This window comes from Chiloscyllium punctatum, chromosome 1 (genome assembly GCF_047496795.1).
Source record: "Chiloscyllium punctatum isolate Juve2018m chromosome 1, sChiPun1.3, whole genome shotgun sequence".
Classification (NCBI taxonomy): domain Eukaryota; kingdom Metazoa; phylum Chordata; class Chondrichthyes; order Orectolobiformes; family Hemiscylliidae; genus Chiloscyllium; species Chiloscyllium punctatum.
Window position 1 is genome coordinate 102,218,251 of NC_092739.1, and position 23,637 is coordinate 102,241,887.

At 40.4% G+C, this 23,637-nt stretch overlaps 1 protein-coding gene across 1 annotated transcript in view; it reads right to left on the minus strand.

Moving 5' to 3' along the window:
• parp8 (poly (ADP-ribose) polymerase family, member 8) overlaps positions 1 to 23,637 on the minus strand; it is a 410,911-nt gene that overhangs the window by 130,380 nt on the left and 256,894 nt on the right. Inside the window, exons 10-12 of the mRNA XM_072571640.1 lie at positions 20,135 to 20,201; positions 18,860 to 18,988; positions 8,418 to 8,973 (exon numbers count right to left, since the gene is read on the minus strand). Coding sequence (XP_072427741.1) covers positions 8,418 to 8,973; positions 18,860 to 18,988; positions 20,135 to 20,201 — 752 coding nt within the window. The remainder of the gene's footprint in view (positions 1 to 8,417; positions 8,974 to 18,859; positions 18,989 to 20,134; positions 20,202 to 23,637) is intronic.

The window sequence follows — 23,637 nt, forward strand, 5'->3', positions numbered from 1 at the left end:
AAATCAGGGAATTTTGCATACTTTTATAAAATCTTTAAGTTTTATGATGACTTTAGGAACAGTGGGTCTTGATTTCCAGCATGCTATCTCTCTATGGTACAATAATAAATTTAAGTCATTGTTCTATTCACATTCAACAGTAATGATAAAGGTTTCAGTTTGATTTGGATGTTAGTATTCAAACTGTCCAAGTCAAATGTTAAGAACTTAGGAACAGAAGAAGATCGCACGTCTCTTGTGCATGTTCCAACATTTAGTTGGATCATGAGTGATCTTACTCAATTTACATAATATTTTTGCTGAACAAAAAAATTGTAGCCTGTGGGTCTGGTGCAATAATGAGGGAATGCTGCAATGTCTGAGGTGCTGTATTTTAGATTACAGTTTAACATTTTACCTATTTGTTTTGGTGGATGTTAAAAGATTTTGTGACATTTGAAGGTAGGTAAGAGAACCTATGGTTCATGGTGAACATTCTTCCAAACTTTTAACATATGACAGATTCAGCAGACAGTGATCCTACTGCTATTTCTTGGCTAATGGTAGCACAGATTTATGTTATATTGCCTAGAGTGGCTTGGTATCTATAGCACAGAAATAGTCTGCAGCCCAATTGGTCTATGGTGGTGTTTATGCTCCATTTGATCTTCTTACCCCTCTTTATCTAACCATATCAGCATATCCTTCCATATACAGTTAGCACACCCATATCTGAACTGTGCTGGGATATCAGATTATCTTATATGTCCATATAAATGATATTCATATCATTCTGAAAGAAGGGCATAAGAATCTGTAGTGTCAGCAAATGAGGCAAGTGAGATTGGTGAATAGCAGAGACCTTGGTGACAATCCCTAAATATTTTGCCAAAAGAATATGCAGATTCATACGATTTTCAAATAAATTCAAAAGTTGCCTTAGAGTTTTCACTCCTGAATCGGGTTTTGTGCTGTAAACAATAAATTGCCTACCGTATCAACATACAAGATTGATCAAATTTATCAGATAATAAATAATGAATTATAAAACCAAAACAGAATGCAGGATTTTGCAGTCAATAATAAGGCACTGATGTACACCACATGTCTGAAAGAAGATTCCAGAAGCACTGATTCAGCACAGAGGTAGCAGCCAATCACATTCAAGTACGTACAGAAAGGAAACTGGGAAGTCACAAGTATTTAATATCCTTCAGTTTTAAATTAAGAGTTCAGATAGTGGAATAAAACATGATTGGAATAAGATACAATCTAAAGTAAATGTAAACAAAATTTTCAGAAAAAAGTAATTTTTACATAATGTAGATATGATAGTCTCAAAATATAATGTTAGTTTCTTTTGCCCAAGAGAGTATTTAGCAGTCACATAAACTCAGCAGTTAATGAAAAATCCAGTTTCACCTTGTTCAACAATACCTAGATTTTACAAGTGTTTTACAGTGAGATGAAGAGCATAAATGTAGAGGTTCTCAACAATTCATAGACATTCCAGTTTAGCCACTCTCCCCTACAACAAGGGGATCTTGGAAATGACTACCAGACTACTCAGACCTCTTGGCACCATGGTAGCTCACAAACCCACTAATACACTAAAACATCAGCTAATGAACTTTAAAGACCCTATACAGACAAGCAAGACTAATATTATTATACAAAATACCTTGCAAGAACTGTAACAAACACTACATTGGACAAACAGGCAGAAAACTAGCCACCAGGATACATGAACATCGACTTGCCACAAAACGACATGACTCTCTCTCACTAGTATCCTCACACACAGATAAGGAAGGACACCACTTCGACTGGGAAAACACATCCATCCTAGGACAAGCCAACAGAGACATGAACGAGAATTCCTAGAAGCATGGCATTCTAACCGGAACTCTATCAACAAACACATCGACTTGGATCACATTTACCACCACTTGTGAAAAAGAACAGGAAATAACATCACCACAGGAAATGACACCACTGATCCAAGGAAACCTAAACACATAAACAGACAGCAGGCCATACTACCAGTGCTTCATCTGAAGGCTCACTGATGATGTCACCTGGTATGATGATGAAACATCTGAAAACAAACTTCTAGTTCAGTGAGCAAACCTACATCCATATTCCAGTGACTACTGTCTTAGCATATCTCAACACAGCATTATCTTGAGAATGATAGAATCATTGACAGTAACTTCTGGGTTTTTGTTTTATCCTGCTGTCAATTCTATCAGTTTTCTATTTCGGTAGAATGACGGCAAATTCGTTCACCATCGTCATCACTAGCTACCTGATAAATAAGCAGAACTCTGAAAGCTTGCAATTTCAAATAAACCTGTTGGAATATAACCTGGTGTTGTGTGATTTTCAACTTTATCCACACTAGTCCAACACTGGCACCTCCATTTCATCATCACCATTGACAAATCAAGGCCAATACTGGAGAATCATGCAATGAGATAATGGCAAGGATTCTATAAAAATGAGCATTTGAATAAAATTGCCTGTTAAGGAGTGTTGGATTAGTGGTGTCCCGACCTCTGTGACAAGAGACCTCTATTCAAGTCTCACTTGTTCTGGATGTGTTCCCTAACATCGTTGAACAGGTTGGTTATGAAAATATAAAACTTCTTGGTCATTTTAAACCTTGCAATATCCTATGTCAGTGATGAAACTGAACTGGAGTACAAAATACCTAATATTCCAACATCTCAGCAGCAATTGCAAAGACACTTCAAAAATAGAGATCTAGTTTTCTTTCTCATTTGAGAGAACTCTACATGCTCCCATGTTAGAGCCCAGTCTGTCCTAACTAATACAGAGCAGCTGCTAATGCTGATGCTTTCGAATCTCAGTCAGCGTTTTGCTCACAGCAGCAAATGAGTTTCCCTGCAGAGATAGCAAGAATTTGTAGTGGTGCTGACTGTGTGCACAGCATTTTGCGCAACAGTATCTGTGAGACCAGCCAAAAAAGATTCTGCTATAGACAGAGACAAAGCATAGACCAGTGGTTTTCCAGTAAAGTAACTGCAAGGAGCAAATGTTTTAAGGGCAATAAGGATCGATGTGAAAACTGAGTAAGACAGTTTGAAATGATTTTATTAATAGTATGAGATAAGAACTGCGGAGTAGAGATTCAGCTGAATATAAACCAGTGATGCAAATTTTGTACAATTAATTCTCAGGGTTTCAGATGTCACTGGCAAGGTGAGTATTTACTGTCCATCTGTTGGTGTTTTCCTGAAGATGGAGGTGGGCCTTTTTGAAAGACAATTGACTGGTCAGATCACTTTAAAGAGCAAGGGTCACATGCATTGTCTTGAGACTTTGGGGGAAATTTTAACATTAAAAAATGGTGGATATAAGCTGGATGGGAAGGGGTTAGTATCTGAGACATCTGTTTCTTGACCCAATATACCATCAACCCATCCAATTTTTGATTTTAACTGAGACTTGAAGTTGGGCAGGCAGGAACAAACTCAAATGTGATGGAATAGAACTCTAAATATCAAGTGCTCACCTCTCTTCTCTAATCAATCTCTCAGTCTGGCTGAGAGGGATCAGCTTGGGACATGCCAAGCCGGGAGGGGTCAGTCAGGGACAGGGTAGGCCAGGAGGGGTCAGCCTGGGACAGGCCAGGCCAGGAGGGGTCAGTCTGGGACAGGCCGGGCCGGGAGGGGTCAGTCTGGGACAGGCCAGGCCGGGAGGGGTCAGTCTGGTATAGGCTAGGCCAGGCTGGGAGGGGTCAGCCTGGGACAGGCCGGTCCAAGAGAGGTGTTTCTGGGACATGCCGGGTCAGGTGGGTTCTGTCTGGGACAGGCCGGGCCGAGAGAAGTCTTTCTGGGACAGGCCGGGCTGGGAGGCGTCTGTCTGGTACAGGTAATTCCAGGAGGGGTCTGTCTAGGACAGGCTGGGCCGGGAGAGGTCTGTCTGGGACAGGCCGGTCCAGGAGAGGTCTGTCTGGGACAGGCCAGGCCAGGCCAGGCCAGGAGTGGTTGGTCTAGGACAGGCTGGGTCAGACTGGAATATGTGAGGTTGGGTGAACTCCACTATTCCCTTCATCCCCGCTATGGAACCATGGTGTAGACTAAGATGTGATGGGAGGGAGATGATGACAGAGACTCATTCAGGGTGACAATGTACAGTATAATTTGACACATTTCTAAGTATTTCACTGTTTTCACCTTATATCTGTTTGACACTGTTTCGCCCCGAATGTAACTGTGCCAGAATGACTCCTAACTTCATAACCACAGAGGCTGCACCATGTAATATGTTGAGACATGTCTTTCCCCTTAGTTTTAGTGGATGGAACTGATGTGCTGACCATGAGTGATGTAACCAGACAGACCTGGAAGAGAAAGGCCCAGATCCCTAACTGAGGCCTGAACATAGCCCAACCACAACAAAAAACAGGAAAAGGCCCTTCGGCTCACAAAACTTTTGCTGACTAATGATGGCTTTGTAAACTTGTAAACTTTGCCTTGACACTGTCCATATCTCTCAATTCTGTGCCTATCCGTGTATCTGTCAAGATGCCTCTTAAATGTTGCTATTGTATTCGCCTCTACCACCTCCCCTGGCAGTACGTTCCAGACACTTATCACCCTCTGCGTAAAACAATTGCTTCTCACATCTCCTAAGATTTCCCCTTTTTATCCTAAACCTATGTCCCCTCATAATTGACATTTATACCTTGGGAAAAGACTCAAACTATCCATTCTGTCCACACCTCTCATAACATTGTAAACTTTTATCAAGTCACTCCTCAGCCCCTGACATTCAAGCGAAACCAAAGTATGCCTACTCTCTCCCCATAGTTATTACCTTCCATACCAGGCAATACCCTGGTAAATCATTTTTGTACCCTCTCCAAAGCCTCCACATCCTTCAGGTAGTGTGGCAACCAGAATTGTGCACAATACTCCAAATGGGGCCTAACTCTAGTTCTACACAGCTGCAACATGACTTACCAACCTTTATACTCTAAGCCCAGATTGATGAAGACAAGCATGCCGCATGTCTTCTCCTAATCCATCTAATTCACTTGAGTTGCCAGTCTCAGGGAACTGAAGATCCCTCTGTATGCCAATTCTTATGCCATTTCCTGTATACTTCCCTCCTGCATTAGACCTTCCATTTTGACCCTTGCATAACTATTTAATTCAAAATAAATTTCTACTGAATTAATTCAGCAATATTAAATTCTCACTAAAAAGTACTGAATACATCAATCTGTTAACAGCAGTCTTGGTGCGACTCTAGACCGCAATATTGTAGTACCAATAGCCTAAATCCCACTACTCTAAAACATTATGGGTATGAAAATCAATGGCAATTGAACGTTAATTTTTTAAAAAATCACCTGACCACTGCATACCAATTAGAAGCCCTTATGTCCAAAATGTTCATTTTCAACTTGTGATGTCATGAAGTGCATGTCCCATGATTCTCGCCATGTAATTGGTCAAGGTAGGATTGTTATTCAAAACTAGGTCCAAAATGCCCTGCCCTGATCTGGTCACTGTCCCCTCCCTCTTGTTCTGCTTCCTGGCTAGTGTCAAGGTAAGACTGCTACTCAAAACTAACAGTCATGGCGAAACCATTGACTTCACCCAGAATGCTCCTCGGTCACTTCTCACGGTATTCTATGATCTTCCTCCGCTTGAGCACCAGATTCTCTGCAGTCCTCTCCTCAGTCATGGTGGCTGCACTAAGCTATCCCAGAATCCTCCTCGATTGCTTCTCACCAACACTCTCAGTGATCATATTAGCACGATCTCCCCCATGCGGTGCTTTAAGAAACCTCAGGACTGACTACGACCTGTTCCCTTAACTGCAGAGGTGGAACCCTTGACTGAGACCTGACCAGGGCTATTTCCTTGGACTGGTATCAGAGGCTGTGACCTTCTAATGGATGGGTGCCTCAATGTTCTTTGCTGAGGCTGATTTCTGTAAAGCATTGAGATTTGGTTGTTTTCTGCATATGCAGTGGGTTTGCCGTATGAACTACTGTGACATGGAACAGGTCTGAGATTGATATTGTACACCACTGAATAGCAAACTGTATGCCCCCTAGATTGAGGACTACTGACCAGCAAGACAAGCTTCCTGGTTGTGTGATTGTGCTAATTGGGAGAAAATGAGGACTGCAGATGCTGGAGATCAGAATCGAAAAGTGTGGTACAAGAAAAGCATAGCCGGTCAGGCAGCATTTAGGAGCAGGAGAGTCAACGTTTCGAGTTGGATTCCTGATGAAGAGATTATGCTCGAAACATCGACTATCCTGCTCATCGGACGCTGCCTGTGTCTTTCTAGCGCCACACTTGTTAATTGGAATGGCAAATTGAGGGAAGACGTGAATACTACATACATGCAGTGGGCGCTAAGTGACTGAGCATGAAGAGAGCAAGTAAGGAGCCCTGAGTTAAATCTGGTCCAATCACTGACCTGGGTACCTGTCTTTGTGTTAAATAGTCCCTGCAGCAGACTTTCAATTCTACCTGCTAGTGCACCCTTCAATGCAAGTCTATGCATCCTGATCATTCTGCAAGTGTATTGGAGATCACAAGGGGTTGACAAATGTTGGGTGCCAATGTGTGCTGAAGAGGGCTGTGCCTGGCTGGTGCTCATGGAGCATGCCCTGATTCTGAGCAGCATTGAGGCTCCTTGCAGCCAGTGGTGAACTGAAATCATCAGGTACCCACATGGCTTCCATGTCAAGACTTGTCAACTTCTAGCTTACAGTTATAGAGGGCTACAGCACATAAAAAGGCCCTTCAACCCATCAAGTCTGCAGTAGGCAAAAATGACCAAGAAACTGTTCTAATCCCATTTTTAAGCACTTGGCCCATTGTTTTACATTCCTTGGTCATGCAGGGGTATGTCCAAATACTTCTTAAATGTTACAAGGGTTTCTGCCTCTATCCCCCTCACAGGTAAACAGTTCCTATTTCCACCATTCTCTGAGTGAAAAGAGTACATTTTCCTTAGGTCTCCTCTAAACCCCTGTCCCTTACCTTCAATCTATGCTCCTGGTCATTGATCTTTTCCTCAAGGAGAAAATATGTTTCCAGTCTGCCCCGTCCATGCCCCCAAGACGTGTTTGTTTATATTAGAAGTGAAATATTAATGAGGCGAGTTAAGCTGTTAATAAGGCAGTTTAACAAGCTCTAATCTCCCTTAATAGGCACCTCACTACTGCCCAGTGTGAAACTCACTATCCCATCCAGCACCACGAGTCGACAGACTCTTGTCCAATTTTACTACAAATCTCACTGAGCTCACATTGCCTGTCCAACAAGAACTGGTGGCAATGAGCTACCAGACAGCTACCAGTGACAACCATTTCTAACTGCTGGCCACAATCAGAATGCTGAAAGTACCAAACTCATCTGCACTCCCACAATGCCCTGCTCCCCCACCACCCTCTTTCCCCACTTCAAGAAAATAGGAGAATTATTGCTCTCTAATGGTGCCAGTAACTGGTTGGCTACCATTTTTTCCAGTCTGGCTCCCTCTGGGAATTCTGTCAGATGCCCTGCTGCAGACAAATTTGACTCATTATCGTAGTGTTTCTTTATTGGCTTTTCACTTAAAGGGACTGTTTGAAACATGTGACCTTTATCTCACTCATTTGTCAAGTTCTAAAAGAATAATTGGTCAAGGCAGCAGTATTTTTCATCAATTCCATTGAAGGGAACATGGGCTCCAACAAAACTTGAGAAATGATACTCAACAGCATTAACTTCAATTGTCCTTTTCTCCTGTGCCTCTCGATTTTATCTGAAGCTCCTATAACTGAACTCAAAATTATCCTCTTAAGTTCTCCTCCCATTTAAAATAATTCAACCCTTAATGTTTCTAACTCTGTGCAGTTCAATTACTATTTGCCCAAGTCTCTGAATGATACTGTGTACATGTCAATAGAAGAGATTCTTGTTATTGAAAAGAAATGGCCAAGGTCAGGCTTTTTGCTGAGAGTTTCTGTCAGTCGACATTCCAAACAGCAGCTCAATTGTGACCTCCCAAGTTCAACTGTGAATATTCTGTGGTAGTGAAGGAACTGGCTTCATACTCTTGGGATACATGATTCAGAGAACATCAACAATAATAATGTTTTCAAGCTATAGATAGGTCTGCTTAGGTTGAGAATATTCCCTGTGTATGCAGCACAGATCTAGATCCAGTGTAAAACCACTGCAATTTTAATATGTGTAGTTTCTAACTTCAAAACTGTAAGTTAATTTTGAACTAGACCACGGTGGCACTCATCCTGAATATAAATGTTTAGATCAGATGAACTCACTTTGCGCTCCTCCACTTTTCCTTCAAGTTCATCTTTGAAATGTATGAAATGTCATCCTTAAAATCACATTCAGGAAAACAAAGAGAAAAGTGAAAATTAGAGATATACGTACTGTAGGCTGTGATGAAGAGGAAGGCGCTAATATGCCAATAAGACCTGAGGTAAGTGAGAGTCTTCTACCCTCAGAAGTGGGTTCTTTACACAGCTCCGTTTTACCCACTTTGGCATTGCTAGAGTAGGATCTGCTCAGCAGTTTGTGGTGTTTCAGTCCATCTGAGTCCTCTGTCTTCAAAGTGCTGGAGCATGATTTGCTCAGCAGCTTATGAGGCTTTGGGGCACTGTTGTGCTCACATCTGGGATCTCCAGAACATGTCCTGCTCAGCAACTTATGGGGCTTCAAAGGAAGATTTTCATCTAGCCTCATAGTAGCAGAACATGACCGACTTAAAAGTTTATGTGGCTTTGTAGAATTAGCCTGTTCAGCTCTGGGGTCACTGGTGAAGGAACGGCCAAGAGGTTTGTGGGGTTTGGAGTCACAGCCATCTTCCACCTTGATAGCATTTGAACAACTCCTCTTTAACAGTTTCTGAGACTTGGTAATTCCATCCTGCTCTGGTTTCAACTTTGATTTGCTTTTGCCACATCCAGGTGGAGGATAACTTGGCGACCTAGAATCGAGGCAATGCTACATTTAGTTTCAAGTTAACCTATGTCTACATGTGGACAGAAACTATCATGAGACTTTTGCATATATTCAAACATGGATTAATTACAGCATATGAATCTAGTACATGTGGCTTAAATAACAATACTTATACGTTATAAATTAGAATAATGCACATTACTTAAGCCTGAAAGCAGCTGACTTGTAGATACCAAGGTTCTGAACAATGAATGGATCACAAATATGCAAAACTAGGAGCAGAATTGGTCCATTTGGTCCTTGAACCTCCTCTGCCATTCAATAAGATAGTGACTGATCTGTTTGTGTTTTAAATTCCACATTCTCATCTATTCCTGATAACTCTTAATCTCATAGCCGAACACAAATCTTTGTCTTAAAAAAAATTCAATGACCCCACTTCCAGCATTTTCTGAAGCAGAAAGTTCCAAAGTTGCATAACCGTCTGAGGAAAACATCCTCATCGCTGTCCGCAAGGGGAAATCCCTACTTTTAAAACAATGTGCCCTAATTCTGAACTGGTCCACAAGAGGAAAAATTCTCCCTACCTCTACCTTGGCAAAACCATTCAAATCACCCATCAGTCTTCTAAACTGCAGTTAAAATAAGCCCTGACTGTCTTCAGAAGAAAGCCTACTCATACCAGGGTTCAATCTAGTAAACCTTCTCTGAACCATCACCAATGAACTTGCATCCCAAAATAAATGGATGGGGATGGAAAGAGTACACACTATTTGAAATGTGCTCTCACCACAGCCCTGCAAAGCTGAAGCATACATCCTTAGTTTTATGTTCAAAATTCCTCTTATAATAAAGATGAGCACCCTATTAGTCTTCTTGCTTCCGTGCTGTACATGAATATTAAATTTTATGGATCATGCAGTGAAACACCTAAATCCCTCTGTATTTTGAAATGCTGCAGTAATTCTCCATTTCATTAATACTCTGCTTTTTTATTCTTCCTACCAAAGTGAATAACTTCATATCCTCATATTCATCCACACATTAATCGATCTTCCAGATTTTTGACCATTTACTAAATCTGCATAGCTTCTAGGATTCTACTCAACATTGCCCTGCCAATCAAACAAAGGTTTATATGTATCATGTTTTTTGTCATTCAGCCAATTTCCTACTTCCTCTTCTAAACTGAAAGTGAAGTGTCATCTTAAGTGTCCCCATCAAACACTTCCAGGACAGGTCCAGCACAGAGTTAAATACAGTGTAAAACTCTGTCAAAGCTCCTTCTAGACTGTCCCCATCTAGTTAAGCTGATATATTATCCCCTAGACCAGGGGCTTTTATTTTCTGCAATAATCTTTGATACGTTTACTGGAAATTTTAGTACATCTGCACACCGCCCTTTAACCAAAATAAATGCTACTCCTTCAAGTAACTGCAACAATAGGTTAAATAGGATTTTCCTTTGACAAATCATTCTGACTCTTCCTGATTACCTTGAGTTTTTCAAAGTGCCCAGTTATAATTTTGCCTTCCACATATCAGATGTCAAGCTAACTGGCCTATATTATTCAGTTTTCTACCTCCCTTCTAAAGGTGTTATACTTGCTATTTTCCAGTGAGATGGAGCCTTTCCTGAATTCTGGGAATTTTTGAACATTATCATCACAAGTACTACCTCATTAGCAAGCTTTTTTAAGACCCTAGCACCTGAAGACTTGTCAGGCCATAGCTCTACCAGATTTCTTCATATCATTTCCCTGATGATGACTGTCATTTCACTAGCTTCCTTCTCCATTTCACTGCCTGATTCATAGCTATCATTGGAATATTATTTGTTTCATTTGTACTTGTGGTGAAGCCAGAAGCAAAATATCTGTTAATTTCATCTGCTGTTTCCTTATTATCTATCAGTAACTCCCTATCCTCACAGATCAGAGGACCAACAGACACTTGATTGACACTATTCCTTTTAAAATATCTGTACAATTTCTTGCTTTGTTTTTACAGTCTGAACTAAATCCAATCTCTTATTCCTTCCTCCAGATTAACCTTTTAGGCATTCTCCACCATTCTTTATATTTTGCACAGTTATATCCTTTTTTTCCTTAAGTATGCTGCTTTCCCTAATTTCTTTAGTTAACAGTGGATGGTGGATCCTCTCTCTTGTTCATTTTTCCTTTGTGTTAGGAATATGCTTAATCCGAATATCCTGAAATATCCACTTAAATGTTTGACACTATGTCTTTATTAATTTATCCACAAGTCAAGTATGCCAGTTCACTTCAGCTTTCATGTCGAACATAGATGCCCTTATTTAGGTTTAAAATATAGGTCTTCCTCACAATATTCTACTTTGGAAACTGGATGTAATATCCAATCATATTATGATTGATGCTTCATAAAGATGCCTTAGCTCTGAGGCAATTAATTAATCCTTTCACATTACACAATACATAACTCAACAGGCCAGTACATTTACTTCACTGATTGCCTCTGATGACAAGAATGCCAATGAAGTAACTGGCCTACCAAACGTATCAATGAGAGGCACTGACACTTTCACTGGGAGGAGTAATGTTGAGTCACCTTCAACAGTTAGGTGCTGGAAATTACATCAGGTTTGAATGTTGGTGGGCTGAGCTCTTAAATCAGTGTGAATTTGACATCTTCCTCCAGAAACTGTAGCCTTATAAGCTGGCTAGAATGTTCAACTGTTCAGAGGAACTGTATATTCAGTTGTATTAATGACAAATTCATGAAATGATCACATGATTAGAAGTGTTATAGATGAGCAATGCTGTAATGGATAGAGGAATTGCAGTTGTTGAATAAACGGCACAGAACTTATTAAACAGAGAAGCTATATGTTGACTTTCAAACCTGCCAGATATTTAAAGTTAATTGGATTGTGCCTCATTATTACAGACAGATGCACATGACTATTTCAACAAGCATGAAATTTGAGCTTTACAACATTTAATCTTGTTCACGTTGGGGCTTTATTGGGTGGGGCACAGTGAGGCCAGCTGAGCAGATGAAAGTACAATACTTCCTGTGACACAATAGTGCCACGATGATTCTCGAGGACCTGAGGACTGCTAACATCAAGCTACTGTTTAAAAATGGAGAACAACATAGATTGAGTAATTATAAACCAGTCAATCTGAACTCAATTCATGGGAAAATTATTGGGAAAAAATATGAGGGACAAGTGTTAATCAGCAATCAGAAAGTCACAGATTAAGTACGGTCATTTAACATGGATTTATGAAGGGAAGTTTGTTTCTGATTAATCTGATTGAGTCTTTTGAACTGTAATAAAGGGGAGGCCAAAGAGGGTCGGATGGTTGAATAATTTCATTAATTTTCAGCAAGGCCTTTGACAATGTCTTCTACAGAAGACTGGTTAGAAAGGTAAGAGTTGAAGCAAAGTGATCAGCTGGATCCAGTAAAATTGGCTGAGAGAGAGGAAGGCTGTTTCCAATGGGTGCGGTGCTAAGTTCTTGCTTTTTGTGGTATCTGTAGATGATTTAAACAAACATTGGAATCACAATTAAGAAGTTTACAGATGAAACAAAACTTTGTATTATGTTTGAAAGTGAAAAACAAAGCTGCAGTAAGATATAAATGGATTGGTCAGGTGAGGAGCAAACTAGTAAATAGAATTTGTTCTGTGGAAGTGCAAGGCCATGCCTTTTTTGGAGGGTAAACAAGGCAAGGAAATATCATAGTTGGACAGTGATTAATATAGAGGTATAGCAGGACCTTTGAGTGCGTATCATCTTATTCCCAAAGCTAGCAGGACAGGTGGCTAGGTAATTAAAACTATATACAGGATATTTTTCTTTATTAGGGAATGACAGCACAGTGGTTATGGTCCTGCACTAGCAATTCAGGGGCATGGTCTATTGATCCCGGGATATGAATTCAAATATTATTAAGCAGCTGGGAAATTTAATTGCAGATAAAGAGAGAAATCTGGAATAAAAAAAGTTTTAATTCAGCAATGATGTCATGAAACTAGAAGATAGTCATAAAGCCATGATGCCCTTTATGGAAAGAAACTTGTTGCTCTTACCTAATCTGGCCTACACATGACTTCAAACCTATAGCAATATATCAATGCTCTCAAATGATCTAGCAAGCCAGTCAGTTGTACCAAATGGTTCTGAAAAAATCCAGCAAGATTAAAATCAGATAGACTGCCCAGCATCACACCAAGGGTGCACCTCCAAAACTCTGGCTGATAGTGCAATAAGGTGATGCACCACCGTTTGTGCAAGGTAATTTAGGAATAGGCATTGTCAAGGGTTCACACATTCTGCAAAAATGATAATAAATAAAATTAACTGAGGCGGAGATTGGAAGCTATCCTGAAACTGTTTAAAATGCTAATTTAGCCATAGCTAAAATAGAGCATACAGTTCTGCTCATCACATTACAGGAAGAATATGGTCACAATTATGTACATTTTTGGAATCCACATTATAGGAGGGATTTGAATGCACTGGAGAGAGTGCAAAGGAGATTTACAAGAATGCTACCTTGGTTTGAGAGCACAGTGGTTCAGTAGATAGTGGTCTCAAGGCACTAGGAAACCAGGTTCGATTTAACCCTCAGGAAACTGTCTGTGTGGCGTTTGCACATTCTCCCCCTGACTGCATAGGTTTCCTCTGTGTGCTTTGGTTTCCTCTCACAGTCCAAAGACGTGCAGGTTAGGTGGATTGGCCATATTAAAATGGCCAAAGTGTCCAGGGATGTGCAGGTTAGGTGGATCACCCATGGAAAATACAGGATTACAGGAATGGAGTGGATCTGGATGGGATGCTCTTTGGAGGGTCAGTGTGGACTCGGTGGGCCAAATGGTCTGCTTCCATACTGTAGGAATTCTATGATTCTAAGAAAGATTGGATAGACTGGTGCTGTTTTCCTTGGACCAGAGGAGACTGAGGGGGATATAGCTCAGAAATATAAAATTACAAGGGACATAGATAGGATAGACAGGAAGAGACATTTCCTCTTGGTGGGAGGATCAATGGGCATAATTTTAGGGTGAAGGTCAGGAGGTTAGGGAGGATGTGAGGAAAAACCTTTTTGCCCATAGGGCATTGAGAATCTGGAATTGATTGCCTATAATAGTGATAGAGACAGAAACTCTCATTGTATTTAAGAAGTATTTAGAAGTGCACTTGTGATGCCAAAGCATAAAAGGCTATGGGCCAACAGCCAGAAAAAAGGATTGGGATATTGTGTGCTTGTTTTTGACCTACACAGGTTTGATGGGCTAAAAGGCCTTTTCCTGAGCTGTGGAATTCTATGACTCAATGACTATGGATAATACCAAGAGTAGAGAATTTTGCCCTTGAGGAAAGGTGGGATAAGCTGGGCTGTTTTGTTTGGAACAGAAGAGACTGAGATTTACGTTAGCTACATGAAACTATGGATTGAATTATGTGGCTAAATGCAAGTTGCCTGGAGTTTAGACTTGTTATTCATGCTGTAAGGCCAAGTGAATTCTTTTACTGCATCTTAAATTTAATTTATATTTCAGCCCTTATAGCAAGCATACATGCAATGTCTGGCCAATCTTACTACACACTGTTACCAGAAAAACTTGACACTCACCAGAGATCCTGCAATTGACTGGAATCCTGGTGCTGACACCATATTCCAAAGTTGTTGTGCACCCAGACAAGCACTGTTAGCCTGGAGCTGCCCTGTACTATTCCTGGTATTTGTCCCAGAAATAGCAGACATGGGGAACTGCCTTGCCACTTTAGAGACATGGTCTTGGAGCACCTGCTGGACATAGTGGTGCACTAATGGGACTTCCTCTCCCCCCAGGATCAACCGTGAAAGCCACTACGCCAGATCATGCCTGCCTGGCCTGAGGTTGCCACTCAGGTTAGAGAAGTTTCAGCTGTCTGGGGGAATGCCAAACACTGTCAGAAGAGGATTGATTTTCTTCTCAACTGTGCAAGCAGGGAATGCTGCTCAATGAAACAATGACATGGCAGCATTACTAAGTCAATACTTTGTTTCTGTCTTAACCAAATGAGAAGATGATGCCAATTGCCTCACTGAAAGGATGGGTGTTGAGCAACTGAGCAGCATAGTAATAAATATAGAAGAGGTGCTACAGGCTGGCAGTCCTTCATGCAAATTAATAGCCAGGCTGGATGGGATACATTCTAGCTTGCTAAGAGTAATAAAGGAGCAAATCACGGAGCCATTGATAAAGCTCTTGTGGCTCCTCTGAACACAGGATCAGTCCGAGGTAACTTGAGGATTGCAAGTGTGACACCATTGTTCAATAAAGGGTCAAAGGTTAACCCAGAAAGCTGCAGATCTGTCTGCTAATGAGAAAACTGATGGAGAGTATATACTGGATAAGATAAATATACATTTAGAGAAAAATAAGCTCAAACTAGACAATCAACATGGCTTTGTCAAGGACAGGCCATGTCTGACAAATTTAATTGAGTTCTTTGACGATGTGACACAGGCAATAGATGAGGGTAGTTGTATATTTGCACTTATAAAAAGCATTTGATATGGTATCACATGGTAGATTGGTTAGGAAATCAGAAATGTTTGCAATTGATGAGATCTTGGCACCATTAATTCTAACTTTGTTGAAAGATCAAAAACAGGGAGTGGGGATAGTTGGGCATTTCTCAGATTAGAGACGATTTGAAAGAGCCGTTGCTCAGGGATTGATGTTGGAACCGCTGCTTTTCCTGATTTATAAAAAATTTGGAGATGGGTATTGAGGGCAAAGTCTCTAAATTTGGAAATGACAGTAAGCTAGTGAGAATAGTGAATTGTAAGGATGATACTGAGCTACTTTAGGGGGACATTGACAAGTTGGCCAAATGGACAGACACCAGGCAGATGAATTTCAATGCAGAGAAATGTGAGGTAATGCATTTTGGTGGAAGAAACCGAGAGATACAACACAGGTTCAATGGGACAAATTTAATGGGAGTACAGGAGCAGTGAGACCTCAGGGTTCACATGAATGATACTTGAAGGTGGCCAGGCAAGTTGACACAATTGTTAAGTAGGCTTATAGGATTCTTGGGTTTATAAATAGAGGCATAAAGTACAAAAGCAAGAAAGTGATGCTACATCTCTACAAATCATTGGTCAGAACTCATTTGGAGTATGGTGTTCAGTTCTGAGCACCTTATTTAAGGAAGGATGTTAAAGCCCTGGCGAGAATGCATTGGAGATTAATAAGAATGATACCAGGAATGAGGGATTTTAGATACAAAGACAGTTTACATAAATTGGGCTTATTTTTCTTGGACCAGAGAAGATTAGAGGTGACCTTAATGAGGTGTTCAAAATTATGAACATTTTTGATAAGGTAAAAATGACTATTCTGTTTCCATTAGTTAGTATATCAGTAACTTGGGGTCACAATCTCAAGATTGCCAGCAAGACAGCCCCAAGTGAGATGAGGAGTAACTTCTTTACTCAGACTTGATAGAATTTGTAATGTGCTGCCTGGGAGAGTGGGGGAGAGGGATTCCACAGGAGGTTTCAAAAGAGGGCTCGATATATATTTGAAAAGGATGAAATTAGAAGGCTACAGAGAGAGGGCTGGAGAATGGGACCAGCTGGGTAGCTCTTTTGGAATCCATTGCAGACATTAAGGATTGAATGGCCTCCTTCTTTACTATAAAATTCTATAATTCTGCCAGCGTAAAAGCCAACATTTTCTCTCTGCTACCACACATTCACTCTCCCTCTGTTACAGGACTTATCTCCCAGCAAATCACATGCTCTATCACTTTCACTAATGCATGCAGTATCTTTCATCACTTGCTCTCATCTACCCCAACTCCTGATCGCACTAACTCTGCCTGTCCTCTGTGTGGCTTACTCACTCAGTCAGAAACCCTCCTCATCTGCACCAGCATTAAAGCTGTGCAACTTTCATCTTCTGTGATAACTGCCACACTTATTCCAGGAGGAAAAGAACCCACAGTCGAGCAGAAAGAGTCAAGATAGGTGGTTTGGTGTCTAACTGTTGGCTCCACATCCTTCATTAGCAGAGGATACTGACTCTGACTGTCTTGAATAAGGCCCAGACTAGTACTGGAAATTGACCTTGAACTATTGTGCCAGGATCCCCTAAACAATAGTTATTTTTGTTCACAAATGGGATGTGGGCATCACTGGCTGGGCCAGCATTTATTGCCTATCTCATCGAATTCTACCACTGATCTCATCATAGCCCACATCACTCAGAGACTGATAACATTCCGTCCCATGAGGTTCCAAGACAGAGTGAAAGTTTCCCTTATAAAAGAAGTCATTAACCAGAAGGGATATAATTAAAGTGGTTAGTAGAAGAAAAGGGAATTGATTTATTTACCTTAAATTCAGAGGGTGGTGAGAATCTGGAGCACACTGCCTGGAAAGTTGGTGGTAGCAGATAAACATCCATCAGATTTAAAAAGCACTTAGATATAGACTTGAACTGGGATTTGATGGATGAGCCATATAGTGGGTAGGATGCATAATTGCAAGGGAATCCAAGCATCCCATTCTCACTTGTCGGAAAACGGACCTTCCCATTAATTCAGCAGTGGGAATGGGCTGTGCAGGGAAACTGCCTGCTGGCATTTTGAAACCTCTTCAAGATCATTTCCCCTGAGTCATCTAGAAATTAATTGTGGATCATGGATTTTTATGGACTCACACTGGTTTCCAGTGTCACCTGAATGGCAACTGTGAAACCCTCTTGGACTTTCCAGCAGCCTCTTTCTTCTAAAGGCATGTGGTTCTCTGACTGAGAGACCCAGGAGTAGCAAAGGGCTACCTGTAAGAGCCAGCCCACTTCCCTTGCACTCGATCAGTCTCCCACCCATCACCAGCAAGCCATACCTAATGTCTCCCAACCTGCTGCACTCACTTCTCTTCAGGGATTCAGAGATGATTCCTGTTGAAGGCCTCAGTATATCACTGGCAACAGTCAAAGATTCAGGTACCACAGGATTTCTGACCAACTGGGGTTTAATTCTTTGAAGAGCCTGTCACTTTCCACTTAAGCGTCTTATTGCATTTAAATATCATTGGGTGCCCCTTGGAGAGGTGACACAGACTCTCTGCTAGCTCTCCCTGCATCCCTTCCACTACATACGGTCTGAGATCTTGTAACCTACAGGCTTACAGACTAAAAGCTGGAATGAAGGATGAGAATGTGTAGCTCTTTTCTCGTTAACAAGGACATAATGGATTGAAAGTTGTCAGCCTGAGGGTAGTGGGAATCTGGAATGCACTGCCTGGGAGGGATATGGAAGTGCAAATTGCATGACTTTTCTAAAAATACATGGATGAACAACTGAAATGCCATAACATTCAAGGCTATGGGGCAGGTGATTATTGTAGATAAGCCTGGACAGACTTGATAGGCTGAAGGGTCAAGCAACTTAGAGAGGCTCTATGATAATGAATAGCTTCCTCTTGTGCTGTAATTTTTTAATGTTTCTATGATTATTAATATAGATAATAGTATATTTACAAATATTTAAATGTGCTTTGTGAGGCTATCACCTAGTGATTGAGTGGGTGCTAAGTTATATAGGGAAAGGGGTTCACTGTATAAATGATCTAATATACTGAGAATGTGCCATGTGAGCTATATCACAATAATGTCAGATACCAAGGGACTGAGACTTGATTGAAGAAGGCATTAGCAAAACGTTGCTCTACCATACCATATCGCTGATGGACAAGAAATGTTGATAGTTTGCCTTGCGTTCAGTCCTCAGATGTCTCAAACTTACAACAATATTCTTACAAGTTTCATTTGAGATCAGAAAGTGACACATCAATGTCCAGCCTCGAAGCACAATATCAGTGGAGTTGAACTTTCCCAAAATTTGCCACATTACCTGCGCAATGATGAAAAAATGTGTAGAGGGGATTTCACTTTCTTCTCACTAATCTTTTTACCATGGGGACAGTTGAGCTTCTCTTTGCTGTTCTGCTTCCACTGATGTGTAACAAAAGTCTGCATAATTCTGTGGGAGTAATAAACTGGAAATGTCAAATTTGTTGTGGGAATGAAATATGTGTTAGTCTCTCTGCTTTCAGAACTACAATTCATTTCCAGCTCATTAAAGCATTATTCAAGCTCCAACTTGGCAATTTATTTGTGTGTACGGCCCATCTACAATATCAAGTATTCATATCCATTCACCCACCGCAAGTAATTCTATCTGCTTATTCAAACTTATTTTTATCCAAGTTTCTGCCTCTGTTTACTCACTCCTAATGCGAGCCACTCCCAGGGACTTGTGAACTGCTTCACCAGAAATCTGGACACATTTATTCAAATTTCCATTACACAGATTCTCAAAAATCAGCTCAGAAAATAGCGACAGAATAGCTATTTGTATTTTCGTGTTGCATAACTCAAGTGCAGATACTGTCTCTCTTGATAAATAAATTGTGCTACGGGACATTTCAACCAATGGACATTTAGCTAGTTGAAATCTTGCTTGCAACTCTACAGTACGTAAGACTGCTGATGTTAGGGAATTACTCAAATGCCCATAGAACATTAAGTGTTAGAGTGACAGTTGTAACACCTTCGCAACTGCAACTCATACACTGAACTACAGATCTTTTCCAAAGGCTCTGACAGATGCACATTGTCAATATAGATAGATTTAGAAACTGCTAATTATAGCCAGACAGGGTACATCTGGCATTCAGTGCTACCAGTGGTGTCTGGTGATGCTTTCTCTATCATTAATCTCAGAGCAACAATAATTTGTTTCAAAACAACACCTTCCCACAAAATCTTGCATTCATATAACATCTTTCAATGATGATAAATTACATTTATGTGACACTTTTCATGACTTCAGGATGTCTTGAGTGCACTGCAGTCAATTATGCATTTTTTAACCTATAAACATTGCATTAGTCAGTCAGCAAATAGTATGGCACCATAAACAGCAAGGTAATAATGACCAAATAATCTGTTTTGCTGATGTTTGTTGAAAGATAAATATTGACCAGAACTCTAAAACAAACTATTCTGTTCTTTTTCAAAATAATGCCATTGGACTGTGGCTTAACAACTCATTTCAAAGACAGTGAATCAGACAGTGCAAGATGCTATGGAAATGTTGGTGTTGTTGCTCGTTAAAATGTCTTACTTTTTCAATTGATGTCCCAGTCCGAATCGATCCTTTGTAGATGTCTGGAAAACATCAACTGTTGGAACTGCAAAATGATAGCACAGAGGCTTAAAAAATGTAAGAAAATGCATAAAGCACAATTGTTTTCCATGTGCTAGAAATAGAGATTTCAAAGACTATAGGTGCCTTGTCTTCCCGTAACTTATTTATATACACTGACTGGCATAATTGCCCACTGGCTGGGAATGAATGATCACTGTGTCACAGCTCCAATTACAGTAAATTAAGAACTGTGGGAATGGATCTGTTAAATACAGTACTTTAAATGGAAATGGTCTTGGATAAACAGCAGTGCGATGCTGGGCTTGGCACACAAGAGAATAAAGCTATGATTATTCCTTCAGAGCTCACAGGTCAGTGAAAACTCATTCACAAATAAAACTCAACTTGAATGAAGTACAAAATGGCAAAAATGGACAGTGTACATTTTTTCTTGAAAAATATGATGGGGTATGTACTTATCTTGTGCATTCCTTCTCCTTCTCCCCGCTTCCCTTTCCTCTCTCTTAAAAAAAAACCTTTATTTCTACGGAGACCAATTCTCAGTGAGAATCATGGGGCTATATTTTCATTGCATTAATGTTAATGAAAAAAAGACTAAGCACTTATGACACAATAGAAAACACAAATAGACTATTTGTTCATGTTAAGCTATATATAAGTTTCTAGTTTCAGATTTGTAAACATTAATGAAGATTAGTAAAACTCACAACACTGACCAATAGATGCGATTCCACAAATGGGCAATATCAACTAAATAATTCTGAGTGTGCAAAGAATTACAATGAAAACCACTTTAGGATTGTCAGTTTGGTTTACATTGCAGTACACTTGGGGGTACTGGAAGCCGTGTATATTAACACATAGGCTACACCATTTAAACAAAATTTGGCAGTTAACAGTCAGTTGTCATTAACTAGCTTCTGGATTAGTGGTGCTGGAAGAGCACAGCAGTTCAGGTAGCATTCAAGGAACTTCGAAATCGACAGTTCGGGCAATTCCCAATTAGGATGAAGGGCTTTTGCCCGAAACGTCGATTTCGAAGCTCCTTTGATGCTGCCTGAACTGCTGTGCTCTTCCAGCACCACTAATCCAGAATCTGGTTTCCAGCATCTGCAGTCATTGTTTTTACCTTGTCATTAACTAGTGCATTGTGCATGGGAATATCGCTATGAATCAGAATCTACTTGTCAGTAAAACACACACCACTCATGCAGTTTATATGTTGTTTCCCTTTAGATTGGTATTTCCTATGAACTGCCCTGATGAGTGCAAGAGGGAGACTTCAACAAAATGAGTCTTATTTCAGAAATGGTCAATTTTGGCACTACTAAATGACAATTTGGAAAGCTAAGAAGAAAAAGGGTGGCATTTGTTAAAACCTTGTCAAAGTCATACGGTAAAGAAGGTGTGTGGGGTTAAAAATTTTGTTCGACCACAATTAAGTTAAAAATGCTAATTTTCACAGCATCCATAATGAAGCAGTCTGTTTGATCAGAACCATTTACATTTATTCTCTCCACTACTGATGCACCTTGGGTTCAAAATGTACAATCGAGAACAAGTGCTGTTCCACAATTCCTAGGAAAGAGGGCGGCATCGTGGTCATTGGACTACTAATCTAGAGATTCCAGATAGGTGCTCTGGGAACAAATGTTCAAAGTCTACAATGGCAATGGGATGCAATTACATTCGATGGGAAGAAGTACTTCCCATTCTCTTTACCATTCTGACCCTATTTTGACATTTGGAACTTGTATTGATCCCTTATTGAGTAGCAGGGAGGATACTGGGGAAAACCTATGAGAGCAGGAGAGTGGGGATCTGCTATTACTGCCTTGGACCACTTAAGTATCTGACCCCCACTTTGGGAATTCCTGTAATAAAGAGTGAAATTGAAAGCTAGTTTTAATAATGGTGACAATAGAGGTAATAAGGATAGTGATAAACACACATTTGTTTCATTACATGCATAAATATGAACAGACAAAATAGAAGCAAAAGGAAATCAATCTTGGAGGAGGTGGTTGTGTGCTGGTATTGTTGCTGGAGTACTTTGGGGTCCATCAGGGCCACTCAGTTGCAGACCTCATTACAGGTTTGGTTCAAACATAGTCAAAAGAACTGAATTCTAGAGGTGAGGTGAGAGTGAAAGCCTTTGATATTAAGACTGCACTTGACTGAATGTGGCACCAAGGAGATCTAGAAAAGCGAAAGAGTCCATAGAAGCACAGAAAATAGAATCAAGAGTTGGCTATTCGGCTTTCAAGCCTGCTGTGCTATTCAATGTGATCTTGGATGATCATCCATTTCAGTGTTCCCACTTTCTCCCATTCTCTTAATCCTTTTAGCCCTAGGAATTGTACCCAACTACCTCTTGAAAACATTCAATGTTTTTACCTTTAATGCTTTCCATGAGTGAGATTTTCACAGGCTGCCACTCTCTGGGTGATGAAATTTCTCTTCATCTCAGTTCTAAATGGACTAACCCATATCTTTAAACTGTGACCCCTAGTTCTGGACCCACCAGACATTGGGATCTTGCTGTTTACCCTGTCTAGTCCTGTTAGAATTTTATTGGTTTAAATGAGATCCCCCCTCATTCATATAAATTCCAGTGAATGTAGTCCTAACTGATCTTACCTTAGATTATATTACAAAACAGTTTAGTATTTCATTGGTTAACTGGGTTTAGTTGATAATCTGGTCCAAACTCTCATATTTAGTACAATATAGGAGAAAAACAAGGAAATGGAGCAGCCATTCACCAAAGATCTGAAACAGGTCCTATGTAAAAGGTTCTGAATGAACTCATGTCATTGCTGACTGTGATATGAGAGCTTAACCATGGGAAGACTGCTCAGAGCTAGTTCCTCTCTCTCCTTGAGTCACCATGGCTATTTTACCATTGCTACTTCAAAGTCATAAGTGCCCTACCAAATCTACTGTTCTGTTCTTATTCAAAGTTAGCTTTAAAAGCAGGACCACAGGAAGGATAGATAGCTTGTAAGCATACTCAAAACATCGCTGCTTCCCTCTGAAACCACCATCCAAAACCCTCACCATCTACTCACACAGCTTAAGTTGGATGGACGATGAAATCATTGAAGAGGAAGTTGAAGGAGTCCAAAAGACACAACCATTGAATTAAGGTTAAACAAGGAACATTCCCCCCATCTTCCACTCTGTAGTAGCACCAATCCTATGATGACTGGGATCAGGTACTATACCTGAGAGGAAGTCAATCCCTTGAACTAAAGCACTACAAATGAAGTGCTCACCCTCTGAGGTATTGAGGTGGTCTAAAGGAGATCTTTTCAGAGTAATTTTCTGGCCTTAGGCTTTCATTGAGGAGCAGGTTCCACCATTAATGCTTATCGGAAGTGATCTTGGCGGACTGAAACCATAGATAGTGACTGCTTATTTATGTTCTGGCAGGTACTGGGAAAGCAAAGAAAGCT